At 36.2% G+C, this 16,772-nt stretch overlaps 2 protein-coding genes across 4 annotated transcripts in view; one reads left to right on the top strand and one right to left on the bottom strand.

Annotated features, from left to right (window-relative positions):
* The window catches only part of BBS9 (Bardet-Biedl syndrome 9), a 399,441-nt gene that overhangs the window by 36,191 nt on the left and 346,478 nt on the right, over positions 1 to 16,772 (bottom strand). The gene's annotated exons all lie outside the window — the stretch shown is intronic.
* On the top strand, positions 313 to 15,574 carry LOC138692684 (chymotrypsin-1-like). The gene is made up of 7 exons (XM_069815808.1): positions 313 to 421; positions 2,641 to 2,729; positions 4,460 to 4,551; positions 6,393 to 6,534; positions 7,613 to 7,726; positions 11,987 to 12,130; positions 15,344 to 15,574. The coding sequence occupies exons 1-7, from the start codon at positions 376 to 378 to the stop codon at positions 15,503 to 15,505; spliced, it is 789 nt and encodes a 262-aa protein (XP_069671909.1). The 5' UTR covers positions 313 to 375; the 3' UTR covers positions 15,506 to 15,574.

The following is a 16,772-nucleotide window of genomic DNA, read 5'->3' on the forward strand; positions in this document are numbered from 1 at the left end:
AGGCTCGCTGAGAACTGAAGGATAGGGTAAATTGTTATAATTTCACGTTGTGATTCAACACACTCTTGTTGCGTAACACGTTGCATGTTGCGAGTTGCGCCTTGCCGCGTGTACCCGACTCTAATACTTCACTTTTATTAAAATACGACCTTCCATTATCACGAAAACTGATATGACATGAATTGTACTTTCTGTGTGACATATATCAAGTTATATTTAATGGTGATCGTAAATTTAAAATTAATTTTGACGAAATAACAAGCACTATACATTAAAAGAAGTGATGTCTTGTGCATATATATAACCCAAGCACGAGAAATATGTGATCATATTTAGTCATAATTACAGATCACATACCTACAGAAAACACACAACATGAAGAAATATTGTGTCCTACTCCTTGCTTTGTTCATAAATCCAGGTACAGAGACTATACTAATATTGATTGTGTTGATGTATTGGAACATTTATTGGCCAAAAATTCTATGTTCGTTAGCCATAAGTTACTTCATAATTAGTTAGAAATAGAGGCATTTATGAAGAGTAGGGCCTACCACGTGTATTTTAATTTTTATTTCCAGTGCTTGAGGTGAAATGAAAAAAGAACCGGAATGGTTTTCCCCTTTTAATTCATAGACATAAGTTATGAAAATATACCATGTCAGTACAGTCTGTGTTTTATCTACACCTATAAAAATATTACAGTAGTTTAAATAACATGCGTTAAAATAGAGTCACATGTGCATTGCATACTAAAAATTGCTCAGAAGTAACAGGATGGTTTTAAACCATTGCAAAAGAAAACATGATGCCATCACGTCGCATTCCGCCCCATCTCAAGTCCTGGTTATTTCCCAATCAAGAAAAGTAACCTACTATGTGGGGTTTCTTATCTCAAATTGATCTTGATAGAAGAAAATATTCATATTTTTGTAATATATAGACAAAAAGCGTTGAAATTGTATTTCCTCAATCTATACGTACTCTCGAATAATATCAATATTTGTGCATGCTAACAAAAGTACAAGTACTTTATGAACGAGAAGCAATGTTAAAATTGATAAAAATGTAAAGGGGGGGGTGAATATCTCGTTGATACAATTTTTTGTTTGTTTTGTTTTTTAAATATTTATATCAATTATGACACATTTTCTTTTAAAATTTACTGTTATGAAGTTATGTATTATCATTTATTACTATTAATAAGTTATTTATGGGTTTTAGAGAACCCGGACGTTCATTGCCGCCATCGGTCCCTATCCTGACCAGCTTCGAGACTTCGGACCCAATAGAGCAGTTCAGTGGGAAATCCGCATAACGGCGTACTGAGTATAGTGGTAAAGCGTACAGTGGGTGAATGGATGCCAACAAACACGCAAAGGAAAATGCTCTGGATTTGAAGGTTCTGACGAATAATTTGGTTTTCATACAAACTGTGTCTGAAATTTTTACACGGTTAGAAAAGTCGGAGCAAGAGATGCCGGAAGCCCTCAAATTAATTTAGAAAATGATGCAGAGAATTAATAAGACATGAAGTACACCGGTTACTGAACGTGTAAAACAGAAGTGGAAATCAATTTTATGTAAAAATAACGGATATGGAACATTGTGTAACATAAACAGCAAAATAATGGACATAGAGTCACCCGAGAATAAAGGACTGTCTCTGCAATGATGTTAGGTTTTTTCGTTTTGCTCCTATCAAGTCATGCGAAGAAGAGCGCAGCTTTCTACAGTACAAACTTTGGCAGATAACCGAAAAAGATTTACGTTTGAGACACTGAGAATGTATCTTGTAGTACATTGCATTTCGGTACTGTAACTGCACTTCCTAAAGACGACCAATAGGATAAATGAAAAAATTAAAATTGCTACATTCTTATTTCCACCATTAACACTGTGTATAATTAAACACAAATTCTTACAAAAGACAGGAGAATAAATGCTTTTCACATTCTTTTGACATTGTCATTGTGTAATGTATATTTACTTTCAGAATATACATACTCGTATGTGTGTGTTTCCCCATACTACCGTACTCTACTCTAATTAGCAACGTTGTTACCTCAACACATCTCTGCCTACCTACAGCTAGTCAACAACCTACAGTGCATGCACAGTAAACTTAATGTATCGGGTCCAAAGTCTCGAAGCCTGACCCTGACTAAGATTAATCCAGTCTCTACCATCACATACCACCTCCTCAAATCCATTTTTATTTAATCCATTTAGTTACAACATGCTAAATTATACTTAATTTATCTTCTTCTTATTATTATTTTTCTTCCCTCCAAGTATTAGGCCTCTCACAGTTGAATTTTCAATCCAGCGCTTTTTTTGGACGACCGAGAGGTCTCCTCCCGTTTGGACGATAGTGGACCATGACTTTTGGGATTCTATCTGTACGCACGCGATGCAGATGATTTATCCAGTTGTTCCGATAATGTTTTACGTGATTAATTACAGGTTCTAGTTGTAATTCTTCCATTACATCTTCATTGCGTTTATGATCCCATTTCGTATATCCCGCTGTATTTAATCTATACATTTGAAAAAATGTATCTCCCCCCTAATATTGTCTTACAGCATGTAGACATTGCACTCTTACAGCATTTCTCGTTGTCTGGAATATATTTACAGATTTCAGCTCAGCAGAAGAAGCACAAAATCCTTTACAACCGAGAATAGTTGGTGGAAGGAATGCCACTCAGAATGAGTTCCCATTTGTGGTAAGCGAAAATTTCTACACATAACGGAAACATTTGTACAGTATTTAAAATTGTAAATCAATGTCGCATCATTCTTTCGATCCAAATTGTCTTATTTAACACTAAATTGTAATTGTTCAACTCTTAGATTTACATGTAACTGAACACATCTACATTTTATATTATTCTATAGTTTTCTGCATTGCTGTTATTTATATTTCCTATGTATTTTCATATTGGTTGAGTGGAAGAAAAGGCCTTATCGCCTTAACTCTGCCAGTACCAGTAAATATCAATTAAATAAATTAATTAACATATAATTTAATTTGTAGAAAATATCATCATAGTATCAATTTTTATCACTAGAATCCATTTTCAATAGTCTCCGAGGTCTAGTTTTGAATCATGAACAGTACGCCAAATATGACGTCACACCAGTAGCGGCAGTTGACCGAAATCCTCAGTGAAGCCAGATTCAACCAGTTTAAGTGCCTCCGATAGGAAATGTTTAGTTATGATATTAATTAGTATCTATTTTTATTATATTATTAATGCCATTATCACTGTATTATTATTAAGTATTATTATTATCATTATTATTATTATTATTATTATTATTATTATTAATTAAAAATAATAATGTCACCAAATAAGTTATGCTGTGAGTTTCAGTGATTGATTCAGTGTGATGAAGCAACCCATATTATACGTTGGAATTCCCTTTTCTTTCTTTTCTTTTTATTTTTTTTCCTTTGACAGCAACAAACAAGGCCAACAGAAAAGTTTATTTTGCACCACATTACCACTTAACCATTTATGTTGCCCATACCAGGATGTAATAGAAACTCGCGTTTTAAGATTATCTGTCAGAAAAATTGTCAGGGATGTCGTAGGTATCTCGGTAGGCTTTCTCTTTATTTAAAACTTCCTTCCTTTCAATATTATTTCTTCTCGAAAAAGGAAACTCTGACAATGAATTGATTACATCATTATTATTTTTCACATTTGTTTCTGTTTATATTTTTCCGAAGCACATACCAACATTGAACCACACTCACTATACTATGAAGTACAATAGTACAACACCCACGCTTAAGCCATGAACTGAGACATAAGGGGAGAAAACAGTGTGGGTCTCTGCCTGCCAAAGAGCGGGAATTTTTGTTATTTATGGCCTATTTAGGAAGACAAGTTACCACTGCTAGTCCCACCCCATTCTACCCTTCAGACCGGTCCATGGATGGGAGGAGTGAAACCTGACCAGGTCACGAGGCCAGACGAATTGTGCCTCAGCTACAGATTTTCAAGCCCAATCTCAAAGCCTGCGAAAACATACGAAATGCAGAAGCCAGACCCGGCAAGAACGATCCTGGCCTCAGGAACAAATTTTACTGCAAAACAGGTTTATATACACTACAAAGTTTTCAAATGTTTCTACAGCGGTATATGGTTCATTCAAATAACTAATACATTATATAAAAACACAAAATTTGATTTCAGTTAAACCAAGTGACTGAGGCCCGGCGTCACTTGCCTCAGTCAATCAGCCGCCACTGCGTCACGCCAGTATAGTCTATGACTATTATAACTAACCGTATGTCCGTACGCCCTGGGACAGAATAGGTTCTTAGTGATATTATTTGTAGGATAATAAAGCAATTATAGGATAATATTGTTGTGAAACATGTAGAATATACAATGAGAAATTTACCTGTCATTTTCTTAACATAATTTCTATCTTACTATTCCAGGTGGCTTTTATATTTGAAGGAGTTCCAGAGTGTACCGGCACGATTATCAACCCACTTAAGGTGCTCACAGCAGCTCATTGCATGAATGGCACGTAAGTGATTTCTACCGTTCATTTGCAACAGCGGGAACCCGAAGTTGAATGAATGAATGAATGAATGAATGAATGAAATGTTATGTTTTATTTAAAGACGCTAGCAACTGCAAAGGTTATATCAGCGTCGCCGGATGTGCTGGAATTTTGTCCCGCAGGAGTTCTTTTACATGCCAGTAAATCTACAGACATGAGCCTGTCGCATTTAAGCACATTTAAATGCCATCGACCTGGCCCGGGATCGAACCCGCAACCTTGGGTATAGAAGGCCAGCGCTATACCAACTCGCCAACCAGGTCGACGAATGAATGAATGAATGAATGAATGAATGAATGAATTAATTAATTAATTAATTAAAGCAAGGGAGTAGTGATGGAACTGTATTGCTGAAGTGTATATTGAAGATCATTCCGACATGTTTGTAAAGCTTTGTCACACTCGTCATTTTAAATTTACAAAAAATATATTAATAAAATGAAACGAAATAATAATTAAATCTAGTAGACACGTAATGGACATTTCATTACTTACTTACTTACTTACTTACTTACAAATGGCTTTTAAGGAACCCGAAAGTTCATTGCCGCCCACATATAAGCCCGCCATCGGTCCCTATCCTGTGCAAGATTAATTCAGTCTCTATCATCATATCCCACCTCCCACAAATCCATTTTAATATTATCCTCCCATCTACGTCTCGGCCTCCCCAAAGGTCTTTTTCCCTCCGGTCTCCCAACTAATACTCTATATGCATTTCTGGATTCGCCCATACGTGCTACATGCCCTGCCCATCTCAAACGTCTGGATTTTAAGTTCCTAATTATGTCAGGTGAAGAATACAATGCGTGCAGTTCTGCGTTGTGTAACTTTCTCCATTCTCCTGTAACTTCATCCCGCTTAGTTCCAAATATTTTCCTAAGCACCTTATTCTCAAACACCCTTAACCTATGTTCCTCTCTCAGAGTGAGAGTCCAAGTTTCACAACCATACAGAACAACCGGTAATATAACTGTTTCATAAATTCTAACTATCCGATTTTTTGACAGCAGACTAGATGATAAAAGCTTCTCAACCGAATAATAAGGACCCACAATAATAAGGATCACAATAAGGTGATAGGCACCCACAATACAGGACATTTCATTATTGACACAAAAAATGTGAATAAAATTTGAAGAAATTTTAGCACAATTATAATAAACCAATTTTTTTTTACATTTTTTTTTTTTTGTAAATATGATAATGCTAAGTTATGATAAAATATGCATTTATATGACCAAGTCGACCTGGTTGGCGAGTTGGTATAGCGCTGGCCTTCAATGCCCAAGGTTGCGGGTTCGATCCCGGGCCAGGTCGATGGCATTTAAGTGTGCTTAAATGCGACAGGCTCATGCCGGTAGATTTACTGGCATGTAAAAGAACTCCTGCGGGACAAAATTCCGGCACATCCGGCGACGCTGATATAACCTCTGCAGTTGCGAGCGTCGTTAAATAAAAAAAAAACATATATGACCAACAAAAACCGTGTCACTGTGTTCAGAAAAACCAGCAATATGTTTAATTCAACTTAAGTTTGTAAAAATAGATCAGGATAAAAATACTAGGGCATTCGAAAAGTAATGGCAACGTAGTTATTGTTTCACACTCAATTTATTTAGGTTACTTTTGGCATTATAGGCTATACTACAAAATATATAGTCTCCTTCCATGTCAACAATACGTTGCGAATATTTACGAATAAAATATAGTGAGCTTAGAATTTCACGGTTGTTTTATGTGTTGCATTTTCTGATCCCTTTAATTAAAGGCATCGTCCATTCATGTTTTTTCCTCTTTTCAAGGAAATATGACGAATGGGTCTTGAAGGCTGGATTCCACGTTTGGAATGACCCGAACGCTGTTGTACGATATATAAGCTCCGTGAGAATACATCGTAACTTCTTTGGTCAGAGATACTGGCCGTTCGACATCGCCCTCGTAGATGTGAGTATGATTAAGTTGGTAACGCGAACTCCGCTTTGAATCCAAGCTGTACCGCAGTCTGATACATACAGTCACGAAGCTTGAGTTGTGAGGATGCTAGGAACAATAGACTGTGCCGGTACTATTTCGCATTGTTTGTAATGAGGCGATATTAGCGATCCTAGTGGTTAGCAACTATCTTTTTTTTATTTAAATTTAAATATACAGAATAAATATACAGAATAAAGAATATAATTACAAAACAAACAAGAGAAATAAAAATAAAATAATACAAGCAATATAAAAAGAAGATACAATAGTATTAACAAAATTTGAGACCGAATGAGCAGCACTCGTGCTCGGTCGCAGTTCAGATATAATATTAAAATAAAAAGAATAATAATAATAATAAAAATAAATAAGTACAATAAAATAGGAACTAAAATATAATTACAGCGGCAATGGAATTATATAATATAATATTAACACTAGAGAAGAATAATATCGCACGTGAAAAGTAGGACTAATATAATATTTCAAAATTATAGAATACAAATATAATATAGGTTGATTAATTCATACACATAGGGATGCATATTTACTACGTATTGAGCTTCGTAACTGTATATACTAGACTTTGGCTGTACTCTCCTTTGACCAGTATCTGAATTATTGCAATCATTAAAAATTATTGATATCGGGTATCTGAATAATTAAATAAAAACAAATATTAAGTAAAATTACTGATCACATTGCATGCTGAAAGTGCTATTCGGGGATCGTGGTGGCCAGAGTTGCGCAGAAATAGTTGTCTACACAGCTCACTTAAAAGTTCCATAACATGTCAAGTATATACTGTAGCAATGTCCGTTTGAAAGAAGCAATGTTCGGTCTCTTCTTGGTTTAGCTCAAGATGAATATAGGCCTACATTTCCTGCGATTGTTTCTCTACCTGTTTCTTAGACAATTCCCTGCCTATGTTGAATTTCAGTCAATAACTTCTTCAGTTGAAAGCGGTTTTGAGAAATTGCATTGGGATAACTGACTGCAACAATATGATTAAATTAATTAACATCTGTAGTGGTCTACATGTCTTTAGGTTACGCAGCCCTTCGAATTCAACGCAGCTGTCCAGCCTGTTGTTTTGCCAAAGTTCCGTCAAAAGCTAAGAGTTGGAACACAAGCCACCTTCATCGGCTGGGGTTTCATTCAGGTGTGTATTATAATATCAAGTATTTTTTTTTCAAAGTGTAGGAGAGAGTTGGGTAGTATCGGACATCGGGTAATATCGGACAGTGTGTTTATTTCATCTACCAAAGACTGTAGTACCTGAATAACATGGTTACGTTTCTGTATGCGACATCACAGAAACGTAACCATGTCATTCAGGTACTAACATCTGGTGGCAGATGAAAGAAACTCACTGTCCGATATTACCCGATGTCCGATACTACCCAACTCTCCCCTAATCGTAAGATCGTGTCTCAATTTGTGCAGAATATTTCATAAGAGAGTAATACAATTCAAATATTGAAAATATCAGTTAAAAATATCAACTGATAAAACAAAAGTAATGGCTTTCTGCGGCAAAGACCCAGTACCATGTAAAATTTGTATTAATAGGAAACATTTGGAAAGAGTCAATGAATTTAAACACCTTGGTTTCTAGTTATCTTTTTTGGTAGACTTTGATCTTCTTCTCCTTCTTTTGGCATACAGCTCTTATAGTTTAGCTGAATCCTCCTTTAAAATAATAACCCAATCACTTCTGTCCTCTGTTCTCTTCCTCCATCTCCTTATTCCCACTTTCCTCAAATCTTCCTCAATATAGAGCTACCAGGAACTTCACCAGACACAGATCCAATTTTTCCCTTTATATCTTTTTTTTTAATTTTTTAATTTTATTGGGTTATTTTACGACGCTGTATCAACATCTAGGTTATTTAGCGTCTGAATGAAATGAAGGTGATAATGCCGGTGAAATGAGTCCGGGGTTCAGCACCGAAAGTTACCCAGCATTTGCTCGTATTTGGTTGAGGGAAAACCCCGGAAAAAACCTCAACCAGGTAACTTGCCCCGACCGGGATTCGAACCCGGGCCACCTGGTTTCGCGGCCAGACGCGCTGACCGTTACTCCACAGGTGTGGACTCCCCTTTATATCCACAGACCTCAAAGTGGGCTGACAACCGTCAGCACTCAATGTTGGTTGCTTGACGGTTGTAAGCCCACTTTGAGGTCTGTGGATATAGAGGGAAAAATTGGATCGGTGTCTGGTGGAGTTCCCGGGTAGCTCAGTTGGTAGAGCGTTGGTACGTTTAACCAAAGGTCCCGAGTTCGATACCCGGTCCCGGAACAATTTTCCCTCGAAATTATTCAAATCAACTTTACAGGGAGTTATACTTGAAAGCTTGATTTGCTTCCTCAATACAGTCTAACCACCTCAATCTGGGACGACCCCTATCTCTCTTTCGCTCCAATGTTCCAGTGAAGATCATCTTCGCCATTCTTTCGTCCTCCATTCTAATTAAGTGACCTACCCACTCAAGTCCTCTAATTTTTATCGAAGTTACTATGTTAGGTTCCTTACATACTTGTTCTAATTCCAAGTTACTACGGATTCTCCAATTATTTTGTTCTTTGACAGGACCATAAATCTTTCTCAGAATTTTCCTTTCCCATCTTCTAAGTTCTTGTTGCTGTTCAGTCATGGTTCATGATTCACACCCATAAACCTCTATGGGTTTAATTATTGTTTTGTATATTAGTAATTTTGTCTGCTTAGAAGTATACGTTGTTCTCATGACTTTGCCTAAGGCAGCATTTCTCAAACTATGGTCCGCGGACCACCTGTGATCCTTGAGGTCTGCCCTTGTGGTCCTTCAAAAAAAGACAGAAGAAAAAATAAAATTCAAACGAATTGCGTATCACACTATAGCTTAAAATCTCAGAGTTTGTAAATGACACATGGCAATCGTCTTTCACTTTTTCTTCCAGTACTGACATTTCATGAAATTTATTTACCGTACCTGTATATCGACTTCCCACTCTACTATCAGCAAAAAAGAGGGATTTAAAGCACTATGAACGTGTGTTTCTCTCTATCTTTTCCGTGCACATCCGGCTAGGGACTACCCGAATTCATAACAGGACCAAAGTACGGTACCGAACCTTTTCATGTATTTATGACTATTAATAGTTTGCACATTGAACTGGTCACGTACTTAGAACATACAAAATTGCATATTTACTTGTTGAAAATCGGGCATGTTTCTGCATTAATTTTTTTTATTTCTCTTTTTGTAGATGACGATATAAGACATTTGCTTTTATTAACATTAACTTAATTAGTTAATACTAATATAAAATTAATTGAATTAAATTAATTTTAATTAATTATTTCTACATTAAAATGTAAGTATATTGATATTAAAATATGTTACATAAATGATAAATTTGCTTTCGAAGGGAACAAGAGTAAGGTGGTTCGCGGAACTGTTCTGACTTAAAAAAGTGGTCCCCATTTCAGAAAAGTTTGAGAAACGCTGGCTTAAGGTACAACAACATCTACTCCCTGCTGAAATTCTAGCTTTTATATCTTTACTGCAATCATTGTCCCATGTAACCACGGAACACAAGCATTTAAACTCTTTACAGGTAGACTTTGATATTCCAGGTAAAATTCTTAAATACAACAAATCTATGGGCATCATTAATAGTCATGAAACCATACCTAGTCCAAAGACACGCTCGAATACGACTATGTAAGACCTTGGCAAAATCTGTTCTACTGTATGTTACGGGTGCGAGTCATGAATTCTAAGAAAAACGATGAAAGAAGAATTACCTCTAGTGAAATGAAATTTATGCGCAGAACAACCGGGTATGCAAAGTGGGACCATAAGAGAAATGATGACATCCTACAAGAACTGAGTACCGGTACCTCCGTAGAATAAGGTTGGATATAATACAGGGACATCATTTTATTTTTACTTCAATTTTTATTGTACCTGAGTTTTTGAATGTACTTTACTCCCACCCCTTCTACTAACGAAGTTCAACCGTTTTCCACACAGATCTAAGACCGCATATACAGTCATAGTAGCCACAGTACGTTCCAAAAATATGTTCGCGTTTTCCAGTGACGAAAGAGCTTTCAATATTGAATTATTTTCGCACAGGTACTGTCATCCATTTGCCTACGTCGTATCTCGGTTAACCCCATCAGCTTTTATTCGCCAGCTAGTGGTTGGGCTGTCTTAGCTCTTTCCTGAGAACATTAATTTCTGTTAGGAATTGGACGTATACGTAATATTATACAACTGTTTAAAATAACTTAAATAAAAGGGCTTCGTTAAGTAATTAACTGTCACGTGATTTCCCTCCTTTCTACGACCTTATGACATAACCACTTGGACGGACAGTAGATAGTATGTCTGAATAATTTTATCTTTTCGGATCGGGCAGAAGTGAAGATTGAATTTATAGTACGTAAGGTACTCTTTCATAGAGTAGGTACAGAATTGTTTCAACATGAGTTACTAGTACGAAGAACGAAACTGGTAATTGGGATTAGGTACAATAGTCTATAGTGCGATAATATGCACATTATAACTGAACCCTGTATCGAAATGAAGGGCCACCATATAAAAAAGTGTGTTTAAATATCCATATGATTATTTTTCAATTTAACTTCATTCTCTATATTGTACGCTAATGTGCTGTAGACAGTATAATATACACTGCATAATGAATACGTCCACATGGACAGCTCAGTTCGTGAGTAAAAACACTCATTGTTAATACTGTACTGTATTTTGATTAAACAAAAACCTAATGAAAATTATTAAACTCAAACGCGCAATATTTCCTAGTTTACGTAAATGGATGAACTACTTTTCTTCCCTCCTATACCTAGTAGAGTGATTCGTTTGTATATTAGCCTACGCCAGTATCATCGAACTCCAGTTGTGGAAGGGGATAGCAAACGGCGTTGATCCAGAGGTATAGGCAAGTTAATATGAAAAATGTTAGTAAAAATAAAATGATGTCCCTGTACTTGAGCAACATGTTGCATCCAACCTTCTTCCACGGAGGTACTCAACTAGAAATGGAACCAATACTGGAATATATTCATCGCTATCGCTGGCACCAACTTATCCAGCGAATGTCCAGAATACGTATCCTAGAGAGATCTTGAATTATAAACCTCAAACCAATAGATCACAAGGACGCTCTGTGAAGAGAGGGGTCGGAAACGTCTGTAGATCGTAACCGTTATTATGCAGTACCTGTTAGGATGATGATTTTTATACTGATTTGAGTATGAAATAGCGACGTCATATTCGGTTAAGCTTGTATATTTGTATAAGATATATAATCAGATATGAAGCCTTTGACCCTTCAGTTTATGACCGAATATTTGAGAAAAGAAATACGTAGTAATCAACTTGTCGATGCTTTTCCTGTCAACAGTTCCGACCGAAAATTGCACTCCCATCAGTGCTACAAGCATTGGAAGTAGTTACTATTACAAAAAGACGGTGCAGTCAAAGCTGGACTGGTTTGCAAAGACAGATCTGTGCTTATGGCCCTACCGGATTCGAAGATTCCTGCTACGTAAGTTATGTTATTAATTATTTAATAGATTTATTTCTACTGGCAGAGTTAAGGTTACTGCAGAGTTAAGGATTCCTGCTACTTAAGTTATGTTATTAATTATTTAATAGATTTATTTCTACTGGCAGAGTTAAGGTTACTGCAGATGGCAGAGTTAAAGTTACTGCAGAGTTAAGGATTCCTGCTACGTAAGTTATTTTATTAATTATTTAATAGATTTATTTCTACTGGCAGAGTTAAGGCTACTGCAGAGTTAAGGATTCCTGCTACGTAAGTTATTTTATTTTTTAATAGATTTATTTCTACTGACAAAGTTAAGGCTACTGCAGAGTTAAGGATTCCTGCTACGTAAGTTATGTTATTTATTTAATAGATTTATTTCTACTGGCAGAGTTAAGGCTACTGCAGAATTAAGGATTCCTGCTACGTAAGTTATGTTATTTATTCAATAGATTTATTTCTACTGGCAGAGTTAAGGATTCCTGCTACGTAAGTTATTTCATTTATTTAATAGATTTATTTATATTGGCAGAATTAAGGCTACTGTAGAGTTAGGGATTCCTGTCACATAAGTTATTTTATTAATTATTTTATGCTCGACCATGCCGAAATGTAGGAATTATACACCTGGTAGCAGTCCTTTAATGCAAGTCATTAAAGTACACCTACTCATTAAAGTACAGGTGTTTTCAGCCAATGACAACTCAGCTTACAGGTGTTCAGCCAATGACAAGTCAGCTTTGTACCGTTATAAAGCCGCAAGTATCGATTATTCTCAGCTATGCAATCGAAAGAGAATTAGCGAAAAGTCACGGAGGCTGGAAATCCAATACTGTCGCAGAAGGTTATGTTCTGTTACTATAATAATTCGCGTTAATTGTAAATCATATTCAAATAAATTCAATTTGTCATCTCGTTTTTCAATGTCGAAGTCAATAATCAAGGTTATATCAAGTTTAACGGGATTACATCAAGGTCAATGACATTATTGTTCCTCGGAAAAAATCAATACTTTCGCGTCTGCGCACATCTCACAATACACGACCTAGAACAAGGTCACTTCCGATCTTGTCAGATACAAATAAAATGTATACATCTAAATAATTTCAAGTTAGAAATATGGTCGAGCATAAAAAGCCGTATGAAACTCGCCTATAATGGTAATTAAGAAGCTCGTATGAAAATTATGAAACTCGCTTGCGCTCGTTTCACAAACATCCATACTCGCTTCTTAATTACTATCATTATAGGCTCGTTGCATAATGTACTATAATAGATTTATTTCTACTGGAAAAGTTAAGGCCATAAGGCGTTCTCTTCAACTTAACCAGTATAAAAATATAGCAAATATAATTATAGTAATACATGACAAATACACAAACAATAATAATAATAATAATAATAATAATAATAATAATAATGATATTATTATTATTATTATTATTATTATTATTATTATTATATTAAGAGAAATATGTTAACATGTTTAGTTACATGTAATTATAAGAGCCAAACAATTACAACAATATGAATCGAAGGAATTATTAGAATAACAGGGAAAATTTGAAACGATGATTTCCAAAACTTGGTAAGTGCAAAAATAAAAAAAAAAATCGAAAAATCTATTGCAGTGAATTCAGATGTTACCCCTGCAACATATTACAAGAAATTTTTATGTAAAATCTGATTTAGGAATTTTTTAGATTTAAAATAATGGTCATTTAGAATGAAAACTTCATACATTCTCATTTATCTAGATGACAATGCTCGGTTTGTTCTAAAATTTCATACATTCATACTCCATAATGATGCCAGCACAGAAACTGTACAATATCATTCCTTAATTATACTCTTATTATTTCTTCTCATATCTTGATTTTGACTCGTTGTTTCATATAAAGATTACTGAATAGCCTCCTCTTTGCAATCTACACCAATTTTCTCCAGGATCCCCATAACTCTATATTCCAATCCTCTCTGCCAAAAGCTTTTCCCAAGTCCACAAATAGTATATAAACTTTTTGTTTTTTATGAGTTTCATTTACGAATTGTTCGCAGCAGTCCAATCACGCCTCTCTTACTTTTTTCGTTTCTTAAGCCAAATTACTCTTCTTCTAACTCTCCTTCCTTCTTAGAATATAGACATGGATTCAGTATTCGCAGTAGAATCTTCGCCGAGTGCGATATCAGGTTGATAGTCTTGAACTCATTATATTTCTTGGCATTAAGTTTCTTTGGTATTGGCAGCAATACTGTCTCCGTGAAATCGTCAGGAAGCATCTACAAGTTTTGAAATTATAAATAACTTGTTTTGTGTAGAATCTAAAAAAATTCTCATTTCGTATAATTAGTTCATTTAAGTTCCTATTTTAGAAAATAGATTAATAAAATAAGTTATACATAGTAGCTATTATCAATAATGAAGAATGTGATCCCAAAACACATTAAGTCCATTTTTATGAAAGGCTTGGGCCCGGGTAGCTCAGTGGGAGAGCGTTGGTACGTTTAACCAAAGGTCCCGGGTTCGATACCCGGCCCCGGAACAATTTTTCCCTCGAAATTATTCAAATTAACTTCACAGGGAGTTATTCCTGAAAGCTTAATTTGCATAATACACGTCACTGTACGTAACAGAAAACCACAATTTAAGTCACACAGAGTTAGTGTGCACTCAAATGTTGGTTGCTTGACGGTTGTCAGCCCAGTTTGAGGTCTGTGGATATAGAGGGAAAAATTGGATCGGTGTCGGGTAGAGTTCCCGGGTAGCTCAGTGGGAGAGCGTTGGTACGTTTAACCAAAGGTCCCGGGTTCGATACCCGGCCCCGGAACAATTTTTCCCTCGAAATTATTCAAATTAACTTTACAGGGAGTTATTCCTGAAAGCTTAATTTGCAGGCTTGGGCTAGTTTTTTATCCACCGATCTAGGACTGAGCGAGTTTTCAAGTGACATACACAACACAAAATTTTAGACAAGGATTGGCGTTGTTTTGGAAGAAAAGAAACTTTAAAATACAATGATAGGAGTCTAAAAAATCGTATGTATGTATAAATCATAGAAATGGTCAAATGGATTGAGAGAGTTTTGGGATCACACTCTCCATATTGTAATCTGTAAAAACAAACCGAATTATTAAGAAAAGAATTGAACTTGAAATGACAAAATATGTGTTAATTTCTTCATACTTTTTACTTATTTAACTTCTTGTTCAAAGGGCGACTCTGGAGGCCCCATGATGGTGGGAAATGTCCAGTGGGGCTTGCTGGCTTTAGGCGCTAAAAACTGCACAGGAGTCAAACCACTAACATTCCTGGAAGTATCTCGTTTTAGAAAGTGGATCAACCGCTTCAGCAGGATTCCTGGTCAGAAGAATTGAATAAAAAGAATGTTCACAATTCTGCTTCCAATGTGAAGTTTTGAAATAAACAGATTACTGCTTCCTCAAGTTGTTGATTTTTTAATTCTGTTCTCGGTCACAAACTATGCCTCAACTCACTGGCACAATGCAGAAATCACAACAGCACAGGTCTTCATGGAGTTTGTTCCTATAAATGTCATGCTCTCTGAGCACAGAATAATATTATAATATATATTTTATTTTAATGTACCGAAGTACATATGATATTTCCATGCAGATATTCTGCGTCATCATACGATGAAAGAGTAATGGAACGGAGAAAAATTCTCTCCGGCGCCGGGATTTGAACCCGGGTTTTCAGCTCTACGTGCTGATGCCATGACGTAATGACGTAATGCAGAGGGCGGCCATTAGAGGGAACCCAAGAGTTGGAGCTTAATCTGAGACGATTCTATCCGGCGCCGGGGTTGTATCCGGTGTGGCTTAGTGGATAAAGCATCAGCACGTAGAGATGAAAACCCGGGTTCAAATCCCGGCGCCGGAGAGAATTTGTCTCCGTTCCATTACTCTTTCATCATAATATTATAATAGTATTACTGTAGCTGTAGGCCTACTGTTTGATCAAAATATAGCGTGGTAATCGATCAGGCCCAATGTAGTCTACTATCGCTATTTAGCGCGGCATACCAGCGCATACTATCCGATGCAATAGAGTACTTTAGTTATTCTGTTACCTTTCGTAATAAATTAATTACAAAACTATGACGAAGTTCTACAACAGTTGTATTGTTATACACGACGTATATAGTGATTATTGGTCAGAAATTTGCATACGACTTATAAACAAGTTATTCATTGTACTCGTATAAGTAGGCTACTGTATAAAGTAGTTAAACGTCTGTATAGGAGTTTTTATTAGTATGACAGTCTAATTTTTTAAACAGGGAAATAAATAAAATGCTAGTTTACAGGGCTAACGGCTTCAGCAGCTGGGTACCTGGTTATTATGAGTGTACTGATTTGTAATTAATAATAATAATAATAATAATAATAATCCGTGGCGCTACAGTCCGTGACGGGGCCTAGACCGACCAGCCGGCTGCTGGCCTCACGCCCACATGTCGAAGCAGAGGTGGACGATCACCCAACCAGAATGAAGGTATCGTGTGGTTAGCACGATGATCCCCCCAAGCCGTTATAGCTGGCATTCGCAACCGGATTTCGTTACCTATCGTAGCTCCCCAAGTGCATCACGATGCTGGGTGGGCACCGGTCCCATACACTG

This window comes from Periplaneta americana, chromosome 17 (genome assembly GCF_040183065.1).
Source record: "Periplaneta americana isolate PAMFEO1 chromosome 17, P.americana_PAMFEO1_priV1, whole genome shotgun sequence".
NCBI lineage: Eukaryota > Metazoa > Arthropoda > Insecta > Blattodea > Blattidae > Periplaneta > Periplaneta americana.

Bases quoted from the DNA above. Each gene is read 5' to 3' on its own strand.
- LOC138692684 (XM_069815808.1), top strand. From the start codon at position 376: ATGAAGAAATATTGTGTCCTACTCCTTGCTTTGTTCATAAATCCAG. The intron at 422-2,640 runs GTACAGAGACTA...ATATATTTACAG, and splicing joins TGCTTTGTTCATAAATCCAG to ATTTCAGCTCAGCAGAAGAA. The intron at 12,131-15,343 runs GTAAGTTATGTT...TCTTGTTCAAAG, and splicing joins GATTCGAAGATTCCTGCTAC to GGCGACTCTGGAGGCCCCAT.